Source organism: Heteronotia binoei, chromosome 12 (assembly GCF_032191835.1).
Source record: "Heteronotia binoei isolate CCM8104 ecotype False Entrance Well chromosome 12, APGP_CSIRO_Hbin_v1, whole genome shotgun sequence".
NCBI classification, from domain to species: Eukaryota; Metazoa; Chordata; class Lepidosauria; order Squamata; family Gekkonidae; genus Heteronotia; species Heteronotia binoei.
Window position 1 is genome coordinate 64,969,990 of NC_083234.1, and position 13,010 is coordinate 64,982,999.

At 44.5% G+C, this 13,010-nt stretch overlaps 1 protein-coding gene across 1 annotated transcript in view; it reads right to left on the reverse strand.

Annotated features, from left to right (window-relative positions):
• The window catches only part of ASTN2 (astrotactin 2), an 899,029-nt gene that overhangs the window by 168,113 nt on the left and 717,906 nt on the right, over nucleotides 1–13,010 (reverse strand). The window contains exons 18-19 of the mRNA XM_060250629.1: nucleotides 4,999–5,132; nucleotides 3,698–3,846 (exon numbers count right to left, since the gene is read on the reverse strand). Of these exons, the coding sequence (XP_060106612.1) occupies nucleotides 3,698–3,846; nucleotides 4,999–5,132 (283 nt within the window). The remainder of the gene's footprint in view (nucleotides 1–3,697; nucleotides 3,847–4,998; nucleotides 5,133–13,010) is intronic.

Below are 13,010 nucleotides of genomic sequence, written 5' to 3' on the forward strand. Positions count from 1 at the left end.
ATTGGACAAACCGAAACTGCAGAATTTCAAACCGTATCTTTGTAGGCAATTCCTGACTAGTGTTAAATGCTGTTGGGGAAAACCAGAAGTGAGAACAGACTTGAGCTGTTTGGAGGCGTGAGGTAATATTTTACTGCTTTTTTGCCTTCATTTATTACGTATTTGATCCTGAACCTTCAGTACTGACAGAGAAGAGAAGGAAACCATTAACAGCAAGGATAAACTCATCAACAGTATTTGCCTTCAGGAGGCATCAAAGGAAGAAACTAGAATTCTGCCAAGGCATGGTGCCAGCAAAGTGCAGCATAAAACAAGAAGTGCTTCAGCTATTATTATTACATTCCACATTTATTCTATACCACAAGTGTACTTAGCACAGAGGTGCACCTACTACACACAAATAAACAATTTGCATGTTACCACAAAGACTAGTGGCTTCATTCTGGAAAAAGCTTTTGTGGACTAGAGTCCACTTGGTCAGATGGACAAGGTTATTCTGCCTCTTGTGGCCGGTCTTATCCTCAGTTCACGAATCTGATGAAGTCGGCTCAGGTCCACCAAAATTTTCTTCTACCATAAATATGTTAGTCTTTAAGATACCACGTCACCCTTCTTTGATCACGTATATAGTTTCAACCCCAAACTATTGAGCGGTTCTGCTTCCACAGCTGCTCTTGGGGAGCAGATCCAGGATTTCACTATTTTAAAGATTAGAAGCATTTTTTCTAATCCTTGGCCCACATCCATAAACACAGATATACAGAGATAAAATACATATGGAGCTGTTTTATATGGTTAGACCTATCATCATCCATTTTGTCCTGTACACACACAAATTAGGGATGGAAGCACGTACCAGTTTCATTCCTTTTTCAATTTGTCTACAGATTTGTCATGAGCATTTTCAGGATGTGTATATATTTTGCTATTCCCCCACCATTTCTTTTGCTGCTTTTACTACATGTATATAGTATTTCACACTTTCCCAGCATCTGTAGGACACTGTCACAGAACTGATACTTTATGCACCATTTTGACACTATTTATCCCCCAAAGCATTTTTTTTTAAATGTCAGTATTACTATCGCGTGTTATCTTAGGTGGAGAAAAGATTACCACCATTTCATCCTGAGCAAGAAACAAGATGCAAAACTCCAGCTTTCAATTCAAAACAGATTGGTCACAAAATCTGGTAACTTTCCTAATCCATATAGATAGACATACAGGAATGCCATGTGATCTTCTCTACTGAACGACTGTCACCTGTGATCCAGCATCTATCAGTTTATTCTTTTTGCTTGATTGTTTGTTTTGTATTTTTCATGTGTGTATATGTGTGTGTGCGTGTGGATTTAGAAGTCATGCCAACCTCTGGTAACTGAACCCTACTGGGGGCCTGGAGGATATTTAGGGAGGTGGCTGAATAAGCCTGCCCCCACCTCCCGCCCGGGTATTTCAAGGACAGTCTCCCATCCAAGTACTAACTACAGTTGACCCTGCCTAGCTTCTGAGATCTGACAAGATAGGGCTTGCCTGGGCTATCCAGACCAGGGCTACCAATTTATTCTTGTAACCACATTTACCTTGAGCCGACTGATGAGGCACTGGAAGTCCTTTGAACAAATCTCCCACACAGATTTAATGGCAGCCAACAGGTGGTGGGAGTTTAGCCCAGTCTCTCACTGTCTCAGCTAGTTTGATGTCTATATATCTCAAAATCCTCCAAATGGTGGTAAGCAAGAACCTGAAAACATTTAAGGATTCGCTCTGCTCATGTGATCACCACTAGGAAGGGACTCCAACCAACAGTGGTTCTGCACACTTGTGCATTACCTCCTCCAAGTAGTTACATCCACAAGGCCATTCCGAAGGCAGCATTTAGGATACAGGAATTCAGTCGGACTCCATACAGATGAAAAATATCAATCATAAACCTTTGTCATCGTCTTCCACTTGGTTCTGTATTTTGATACATCCAGGTTGGGGGGGGGGGGTTTGGTTTTCTACCTATGAGTTTTGGAAGCTCTTGCTATGTCACATTGTATGTTCTAAAGGGGCCACGTCTCACTTCCACATGGAGAGGAGGTCTCACTGAAGGAGACGCTTCCTTGACATGTACTGTCACATTACAGGAAGTGGCCCTACACTGGGCTAAACCACTGGAATATAAATGTCAATGTTGCCTTCTGTGACAGACAGCAACTCTCTAGGGCCTCGGGAAGAAGTCTTCCACACCAATTACTACTTGACTGCCTGATCTGGATGGCCCAGGCAAGCCCAGTCTCATCAGATCTTGGAAGCTAAGAAAGATTGGCCCTGGTGAGTACTTGGATGGGAGACCACCAAAGAAGTCCAACACAGAGTCAGGCAATGGCAAGCCACCTCTTGCTTGAAAAACCTATGAGGTCACCATGTCTCAAGCTGCAACTTGACGGAATTTTCCACCACCACAACCTGACCCTTCAATGGAGATCTCAGGAATGGAACCTGGAACCTGCTGCTTGGGAAGCAGATGCTCTATCACTGAGTCACAACGAATGTCACATGACATCTGAGAATTCACATGGCCCCCAAACAGCTCTCAAGAGGAACACATTTGAATTGATTTAGTTCATGTATTTATACGATGCTCTCTCTAGAACATGTTTGAAGCATTAGGAACGAGAGAGAGAGCAACATAAATAAGGATGGCATAACAACCTCAGAAGAATAAAACAGCAATTAAATTAAATTTTTAAAAGGAATTAAAAAGTTCAGAATTAAAAAATAAGCCGCTTAAAATAGTAGCAATAAGAAAATAAAGGCTTCAGTTGCTTACAAATGCAGAACCAAAACTCCTTTAGATTAAGAAAAAAGTCAATATGCTGGGTAATGCTGCCCTCTAGGTGCCTTGGAGGGAACCTGCTAACCCCTAAATAAGGATTCTTCTGGGCACACCTTGAGGAACTCAATCGCCCCACAAGCACCTTGGCAAAATTCCCCCTGGAGTCAGATCTGTTCTCTTAGACAAGACAGAGACTGGTCTAACAGCACATACAGTGTTGGATCTCCCCAGCTGGCAGCACACAGTGGCAGAAAGCTGTAGGAAGCCCAGAGATATCAAAGGAATGGAGTGAGGCATCCACACTAACGAAAGAACTGCCATATTGGGTGAGATCTGATACCCAAAGCCAGATAAACCAGAAGAGCTAAATGATAACCAACTGGAGTAATTCCTCTCCAATGAAAATATCCCCTAAACAGACACGTGTGTGTGCACGCAGTGCCCAGATTGCTGTTAAGACACATGACCACATTAAATTGACATACAAAAAATCAGACCACTGGTCCATTTAGGTCAGTACTGTTCAGACAGATAAAGGTCTTTCCCACCATCTACTACCTGAGACCCATCAAACTAGAAATGCCAGACACTGAACCTTGAATCTTCTGCATGCAAAAAATATTGTTCCAGAGGGCAGACATGTTGGTCTGCTGAAGAACACCTAGACTTGAGTCCAGTAGCACCTTGGAGACCAAAGATTTTGGGATATAAGCTTTTGAGAGTCAAAATTCTCTTCATCAAATTGCCTGGGAACCCCATGCATGTCTTTCCAAGCAACAATATGCCATTCTACCACTGAATCAGAGAATCTCAATATTCCTCTACTGTCCACACTAAACCCAGTGCTCCGATTCCCCCCCACCCCCCACTAACCTGTGTAGAGATCGGTGTTGGTGTACTCATCAACCTTCTTATGATGGAGGATGTAGTCTGAGACTTTGGTTCCAATGGCAGGCTGAACATCCAACCACTCCAAAGAGACGACCGTACTAGAAGGTTCCACATTTGGGGACAGTCGCAATCTGGGCCAAATAGAAGAGAGGGAGGGGAGAGAGACAGAAACCCTGAAAAGCCAGCTTGCATCCCTTTGCACAGCTGCCTGGAAACAGAAATACTAGCATATGTTGATATGCACAGTACAACCCTATCCCCATGGTGACAGACCTGCCTGCAAGGACACACGCACACATAGATGCAGGTGCTGCCAATGCTGATCTCTAGCGTACCTCAGCACATGGCCAAAATAGACTAGACAGTGGAGAATCTGTGATGAGATCTCTGATTTCAACAAATGGCAGCTGAGGAGGGGCACATCTGGATTATAAGTGTGGTGCTGCACAAAGACTCCCTCCCTAGCACAAGCAGCATCTGGGGAGGGGGGAAAGGATTTACATTGTGAAAAGTGCATGGAGAAAAGGCCCTCGTGCCCCTGTCTGGGTCACAATCCAGCCCCCTTCCCCCTGCCATGGCATAAGACAGGATCAAAGCACCAGCCTCTGGGCTAGCATTGTGTAGAGTTCACCTCTGAAGCTCCTTTCTCTACAAACTGGGCTAGAAGTTTTCTTGCCTCCACATTTTGCATCGACATATGATGAGCTCAAGTAGATCAGACCACTGGTCCATCTAGCTTAGCATCATCACACAGTGGCCAAGCAGTTACACAGGAGAGTTCATAACAGTGCGCAGAGGCCGAGGCCTTCCCTTGATGTTGACTCCCGGCACTGGTATTCAGAGTTTACTGACTTTGAATGTGGAGGTTCCTTTTAGTCACTGGGAAGGCCATTGAGCTTAGTCACTGGGGCTAATAGCCGATGATGGACCTATCCTCCGTGAAACTGTCCAGTCCCCTTTTAAACCTGTCTGTGCTTGTGATGGTCACTACATTCTACGGCAGTGAATTCCACATTTTAGTCATTCGTTGTGTAAAGAAGCATTTCCCACTGTTCGTCCTAAATCTAGTGTACATCAGCCTCATTGGATGCATACACTATCCATACAGTTTTTGTCAATGAGTGCTCTTTTTGGGGAGCCTGGAAGGTTGATTTACCAACCTTTGGGCAGCAGCTTGAGGTTGAAAAGAGGGAGGGGGCCTTGGGCAGAAGCGAGGGGAGACGAGTCTCCGCTAGCCACTCTGGGATGGCACACACAGAGGACGTTTGAGAAGGAGGGCTTACACAGGCTGGTGGAAGGGGCTGCAGTTGGGGAGGCCGTTCTCATCGAAGGCGTTCAAGTCGCATCGGCACCAGTCCTCGATCACATCTCCTTTCCCCGAGCACCAGTACGAGCTCATGAGAGCCCCCTTGAAAGCCTGAAAAGTAGCGAGAAAGGAAGAATACAGTAAAGGTGGCAAAAACAACAAGAACAGGCTGCTGTTCTTTGATGGGGCTGGTCTGCAGCATCGATTCCATCTTGAGGGAAGGGACATGGGGGAACCCAAAACCTGGAGCTCCCAGGAGCTAGTCAAAATTAGTGGACCAGTGTACTACAGTCTAGCTTTCTTGCACACATTCAGGCTATGCCTGGTTTAAAACTGTTTCCATTACTGGTGTTCATGTTGCACATACCAACCTTTCCTTTCCTTTTATCCAATAAAAGTCCTATGATACATTGTTCTTGAGCAGTGAATAGTTGTTATCAATCACTTATCAATCAGTAGACAAAAGAATTTTTTTTAAAAATGCAGCTGCTAGACTCCTTTTTGGATCCCTGTCAGCAAGCAGAAAGGTAACTAGGTTATCAGAATATATATCAGAATGAGCTTGCAAACATAGTGAAATGTAATGCCTCCTGAGATTAGCATACAAAGGACACTCCAGAAGGATACGTGCCATCACGTTGATCTTAACTAACGGGCAGGGACAGATTCAATCAGAGTAAGGTAAACATATGAACCCGCCCCTCACAACTGCTGAGGAGTGAGCACTTCAGTGAGCCACACTGAATGCCCTTAACAGGCATTGGACATCAGGCAGGTGTAGGAGAGATTTCAGAGGTGGAATACCGAAAAAATTGGGATGGACAAGTATGGCATGCTCTAAAGGGAGAGCTTTGGTGATTGATTGATATTGCATGATTTCTCACCAAAGCAAATGCTGCATGAAAACTCAGGGTCTGGACAGCGTCCAGATCAACATAGACACCCAACAGTTCCTCAAAAACAGTCTTAAACCACACTGACTTATTTATAAGAGTCTTCTTTCAGGAGTGCCAGGTAGCCCTTGCTGCTCAAGTGTGACTTGACAAACAGTCTATATGCTTGTAACCAAGGGCAAGTTGGCTCAGTTGGTCAATGTCCTTATGGCTATTCTGTAAAGGATAATATGAATCACTTTTAGGTTAAAGACTTGAACAGCACCTGGAACATAGTTCCCACCTCCATTTTTTGGGGGGGAAAGTTTAATATACTGTTGGCACAGGTTTTTGCTTTTTCTCCTTATCAGTGACTGATGTGGCTCCCATTTAAGATTAGATAATATGAATACTCTTTCACTTGCTGGATTTCTTCCCCATTCAGAGTCCATCTAAACCCAGGAGGATTCCTTTTTCTTGGAGAAAACAACAACTTTTTACTTTTCTGGTAGTTTATTTTCAAGCCTGCACATACCAACCTCAACAAGCACCAGAGGCTGCTTCCAAACTAAAGTAATGCTTCTCTTTCTGTGCTTATTACAATATTTGCATCCCACCCTTCAACAGATACACTGACGAGGCACCAAGGAATCCTGAAAACTACAATACAGTCATTTAAAAAGGTCATTGGAGCAAAGTTGAAACAGGGGCCAACATAGTCAGGAAAACCAACAACTGAAAGCAAGGTTGTAACTCTGCTTAAGATTGTATGGTCAATGACTGCTACAAACTTGTTGGAAGACCACCAACATCACTAAATGACTAAAAGCCACCAGTGACGGAACAAGGCAGACCTCCCTAGGAAGGCCATTGAGTTTGGTGTCCCTTGAGTAGGTGAGGCCACATAGCCGCCCACCCTGCATCAGACAATGAGACCATAGAACAAGGCCTTTGAGGGAGACTTTAATGTGTGGGCAGGTGCTTACAGGGGAGGAAAGGTGGCATGGTATAGCCCAGGGGTGGCCAACGGTAGCTCTCCAGATGTTTTTTTGCCTACAACTCCCATCAGCCCCAGCCAGCATGGCCAATGGCTGGGGCTGATGGGAGTTGTAGGCAAAAAACATCTGGAGAGCTACTGTTGGCCACCCCAGTATAGCCCAATCTTCACAGATCTTTGAACTAAGCAGGGTTGATACTTGGATGGGGGACCACCAAGGACAACTCTGAAGAAGAAGGCAATGGCAAACCACCTCTGCTTTTTGCTTGCCCTGAAAGTTGGCAGCAACTTAACAGCACTTGCATACCTAGGTAGCTGCTTACAAGAGGGGAAAAAAAGGCTTGAACCCAGTAACACTTTCAATCCATACAGCAGAAAGCCAACAGAATACACTCCTGCAAACTATGCCATCAGCCTGACCTTAGAATTGGTTTTCAGCTGCTTATGATTTTCTAACAGCATTCACACTTTCCCCCCAAACAAGGCTTCCTGGCCTTAATTCTTTAAACTAGGGGCAAACTTAAATCTATGCTTTCTAAGAAGATCTGCACAGGGACCAGCTTCAGTGTGCTGACAGAGATAACAAACTTACAATTGACTTTTGGACTAGGCAGACTCTGCTTGAGGCAGAGGGTGTGTGGTTGCAAACAGACTTTGCCCAAACTCATCTGGGTAATGACACTGCACAGTGTAAGTGGCAAAGGCTTTAGAAGCCCCCTCTTCTGAAAAATATCATTTGCTGTTGGTGATAGGGAACCAAATCTATAATTCTAAACAGACTCCCTCTGAGATTTTAAAGAGGGGACAAAACAAAGACAACAAGAATGAAAAAGGCGATGCTTTATTTAAGAAAACCTCCAAAGCATCTATTTAAGGCAGGGGTGTCAAACATGTGGCCTGGGGGCTGAATCAGGCCCCTGAGCAACTGGCTGTCATCTGCTTCTTTCTCCCTCTCTCTTGCTTCCTTTTGCATCACAGCTTGCTTTGCTAGGTTTGCTCAATTGCACAGGAACTACGGAGCAAAACCTCTATTTTCTCCATTGGCTGAGGCTCCTCCTTTGGGGAGAAAGGGGAGGAGGGATAGCTTGCTTTGCCAAGCTCTCTCAATTGCACAGCAGAGCTACTGAGTCAAGCCTCTCTTCCTTCTATTGGCTGATCCTCCTCCCCCTCCTCATCCCCTGGGGAAGGAGGGAAAGAGCCAGAGCTTCCTTTTGCTCAGTTCCCTGGATCCCATGGGAGAAATACAAAGGAAGCACCTTTATGAACAGCAAATGTTAATGTTTTAAGCATGTCTTAAGTTTGTTTTTTTAAGAAATCTTAATTTATATTTCTGCTACATAATCTTAAATAGGTACACGCGGATCACTCTGACATAGCCTGGCACAACAAGGTTCTCATTTCAGCCCTCATAACAAATGAGTTTGACACCCCTGGTGAAATTCTGGCTTCTTGGCATCCTAAAATTTTGCCAGAGAGACTCAGGTCTCAATTTATATTCCTTCTATTGGCTGATCCTCCTCCCCCTCCTCATCCCCTGGGGAAGGAGGGAAAGAGCCAAATTGTGTTTGTCTGTGTCCTTTATAAAATTTATATTTCTGCTACATAATCTAAATAGGTACACGCGGATCACTCTGACATAGCCTGGCACAACAAGGTTCTCATTTCAGCCCTCATAACAAATGAGTTTGACACCCCTGGTGAAATTCTGGCTTCTTGGCATCCTAAAATTTTGCCAGAGAGACTCAGGTCTCAATAAAGACTTCAAGTCTCAAGTCTCCCAACTACATACCTTCTTGTTTAAGGGGTCCAACTCATGCTGCTAAACAGATGTGTGCTGGAACTCCCCTGCTGAAAGATTCCCAGGCATGTGGGGGCTGATTCAGATTGGGAGTGAGACACTTGGGGAGCCTCCCCTCTGTTCTGCTTTCCTGATCAGAAATGGCCCCAGGGACACACTGATTACCATGTTGCATTACCACATCAGACTGAAGTAGGGGGTCAGCAGGACTGAACAGTCCTCCATACAACCTCTCCTTCCTCAGGGAAAAACAAACTTCTCACACACAGAAAACCAGCACATCCAGGAGAGTATTTCTTTGATGCAGGAGCACTAAGTCATTCAAGAGTCACCTACAGCCCAATGAAGGCTTACCTCCTCACTAAAGATCTAAACATTATGCTAGAAAATCCATGACAGTTCCCATTCATTATTTTTTTTATGATAAATGGATAAGACAGTGGGGAGGGGCTGGATCAAAGTTGTCATGGAGAGTGAGGGAGGTGAGCCTGAAATAGCCACCTGAAATGGGCAACTGGAAGCAGCTACATGCTTTGCTGTGGGAAACATAGGCCACAGAGCCAGTTTGGTGTGGTGGTGTAGTGTGCGGACTCTTATCTGGGAGAACTAGGTTTGATTCCCCACTCTTCCACTTGCACCTGCTGGAATGGCCTTGGTCAGCCATAACTCTTGTAGGAGTTGTCCTTAAAAGGGCTGCTGCTGCAAGAGCTCTCTCAGTCCCACCCATCTCACAGGTAAAGGAGATTGTAACCACTCTGAGATTCAGAGTATAGGATGGGATATAAATCCAATATCTTCATCTTTCAGGCCTGCTTACAGGCATCTTGTTCGGGACCTTTAAAAAAAACCTGTTAATACTTTGGGTGTATGCACCCGTAGAAGAATTGTATTAATAATAGCATGATTATCTCAGAACTGTGCAGCTCTCTTTTCCAGCTCAGATCTCACAAGCCCTTCCATACGAAAAACAGAAGTCAGTTTCCTGGGATAATTACTTCCCTTTGCTCGCTTGAACTGTGAGATCTCCAGTCTTTTGTCTTTCTTTCACTCACATTCCCTCTGTGGCATCTGGGACTCTCAGGCTCTGAGTCTGGCTAACCACAGCAATGCTTACATAAACCCTTGATGAGAGATGTGTCCCTCTGGCTCCACCCTTGCTGTGTGCTTTCCAGCTCAAAGGTGCTGATCCTGACACAATTCTGCCAGAAACAGCAACTGAGATCCCCAGTACTGAGATCCATTTATTAGTCACATTTCACCAAGAAGAACAGCTAACAGTGCAGCCCTAGAGTTATTTTAAGTCTATCAGCTTCAATAAATTTGAAAAGGCAGAACCCTTGTTTAGGATTGGGCTGTAAATGACCTATAAATTGAAAGAATGAATTAACAATAGTTAGCATTGCCTTTGAAAGAACTGCTACCTATGAATCTGTCAGGGACAGCCCATTCCCCTGATTCCTTCGGAAGGTGGGACCCGGAATGCAGCCATCAGTATCGCTGGATTGGCTGGCTGGTAAACAATCCGGGATGCCCTCCCCTCCTGGCTCCTTTGGGAGACTGCAGAATGCCACAGGGGAAGTCACAAGAGCCTCTTTTGGGATGGTTGATGAAGCTGCGGGTGAAGTGTTGGCCTTAGTCCAGATCTTGGTTCAGATCACTGTTCACTGGATGAGGCTTTGCTTGCAAAAATGTTCTATAAAAACACGACCTATGGCAGGGCAGTTATCAGCCATTCAAGATACACAGCAGAAGCTGCAGGGCATGAAATGGCAGGCTGTGCAGTGCGGAGTACCTTAGCAATCATAAGCATGCATTTGCATGGATGAGCGCTGGAGGTCACATTCAACCATCCTAATCAGAGAGGGGTTTCAGGTTGTGCCAGCTGCTCCCACAATGCAATGCTACAGCAGTTGCCTCTGTCTACAGTTCAGGGTCTATTTGCCTCTCAAATTCTTTTAGCGGTTTTATCTTATTTTTGCAATGTTTCTAGATTGTAAGTTTTAATTGTGTTCATCTGTAGACCACCCTGGGATAAAAATAGTTTTTTGAAAGGTGGGTTGGGATTTTTTAATAAAACAGTTCCTACTTTTCACTAAGGTGGTATGTATCACATACAAAGTCTTTTATGGTCTTTTTGGACCCTTCTTATTTATCAGACTGCCTATCTCTGCTCATATCATCTCGGGCTCCTGCAGGTGCAATTGCAAATGAGCAAAATCTGCACACACATGCTTTCTCCACTGTGGCTTCCACCTTGTGGAAAGGAAAGCTCCCACTCTCTTAGCCTTCCATAGAGTACGCAAAACCAAATTATTCAAGAGGGCTGTTCTGCACAAGTAATAAGGCTGCACGGTACAAAATGGTTTCACAGACTTGCTTGGATAAATGATTGGGACATGTTATTTTTACTGCTGTATTTTTTTTTAATGTATAGCATATTGCAAGTACTGTCCTAGTATATAATTTCTGTACCTCTTAATACTGCTCTGCTCCTGTTCTTTCTGGTGGTTCCAGTCATCTAATATCATAACACATTAGTGGTTGAATACCCCCATCATGTTGATTGTACTGACCTATTGTGTGTATTCCACCTTGAGTCCATGTGAGAAAAGTGGACCATAAATATGTAAATATTATTTATCTAAGGAAAAAAATGTTATGGCCAGAGTAGTTCAGAGGTGGAACCAGCTGTCTAGGAAGGTGGTGAGCTCCCCTTCATTATGAACATATGAAGCTGCCTTATACTGAATCAGACCTTTTGGTCCATCAAAGTCAGTATTGTCTTCTCAGACTGGCAGCGGCTCTCCAGGGTCTCAAGCTGAGGTTTTTCACATCTATTGCCTGGACCCTTTTTTGGAGATGCCAGGGATTGAACTTGGAACCTTCTGCTTCCCAAGCAGATACTCTACCACTGACCCACCATCCCTCCCTCAGTCTTCAAAGCGCAGCTGGATGATTATTTGCCGGAGATGCTTTAGGCTGATCCTGCATGGAGCAGGGGGTTGGACTGGTCTGTATCACCCCTTACATCTCTATGATTCTATGATTAAAATATTTAAAAAAAAAATCATGAGGAGGAGGAAGAGGAGGTGATTGGATTTATACCCCACACCTCATTCAGCATCTCAGAGAAGCTTACAATCTCCTTCCTCTTCCCCTCCCCACAACAGACACCTCTTTAGAGGTGAGAGCTCTTTTGAGAACTGCTCTTGAGAGGACAGTTGTGAGAGAACTTGTAATCCAAGGTCACACTAGCAGTTGCATGTGGAGGAGTGGGGAGCCAAACCCAGTTCTCCCCAGTGAGAGTCTGCACGCTTAACCACTACGACAAACTGGCTCTCAAACCGGAAGCCGCAGTCATCAGTTTGCAGAACTATTAACAATATGATGTTTTGGTGGACATTAATTCATAGGATCACCATAAATCAGAAGCAATTTGATGGCACTTAACACATACATATGAATCAGGGGGGGGGGGGGTGTAGAAAAAGCTCAGCAGGGGACTCATTTGCATATTAGGCCACACCTCTGGATGCCAAGCCAGCTGGAATTGTGTTCCTGTGCGTTCCTGCTAAAAAAAAAGAAGAAGGAAGGAAGAAGAAGCCCTGTTAATAATCATATGATTGTGCACAGGCCCTGCAGTAGTCATGAGGATCTTGTGGTTGCTGGTAACTGTGAATGTGGCTTTCTATGAACTAGAGAGTACTCAGCGTCTTAGCTGTTGCTTTAGAAAATTTCAGAAAATTGAGTTACATGGCTGGGTTGTCTCCAGGAAGCCACATCAGGAAGCAAGTTCCTGTGAACTCAATGGGACAAATATATCTGCTTAGGGTTAGTCTGCAACACCTTAAAACAACCACCACAACCAGAATCCAGAGAAAAACCCAAGTGGGCTGGAAATCTAATGCAGCCAGGACGAAAGATGTCTTCTTCAAGTGAGCTGCAAAAGGAAAGGGTATAAATAGAATCAGTGCGGCACTCCCCATTGTATGGGAATGTGTAAGTTTCCCTAAACACCCAGCTGCCTTGAGCAGGGCACCCTGAGTCACCCACATCTGCTGTTCTTGCTTTCCATATAACTTATGAAATGTTCCTATTTGATCAGCTTCGGCGCCTTCTCTTCCTCCGCTCCTTTTATAGAGAGAATCTGAATTCACTGGGTTAAGATTTAGATCATAACTAAAAGGTCAGACAGGGGATAGGTACTTTGGCAAAATAAATAAATAACGATTACTATTTATTTTTTGCAGCTGTCTGTCTAATAGCCCTTTGGGGAGCAGAGATACTGGAGAAGTCAGAACCGTGCTGTTTTGGAGTTCCCG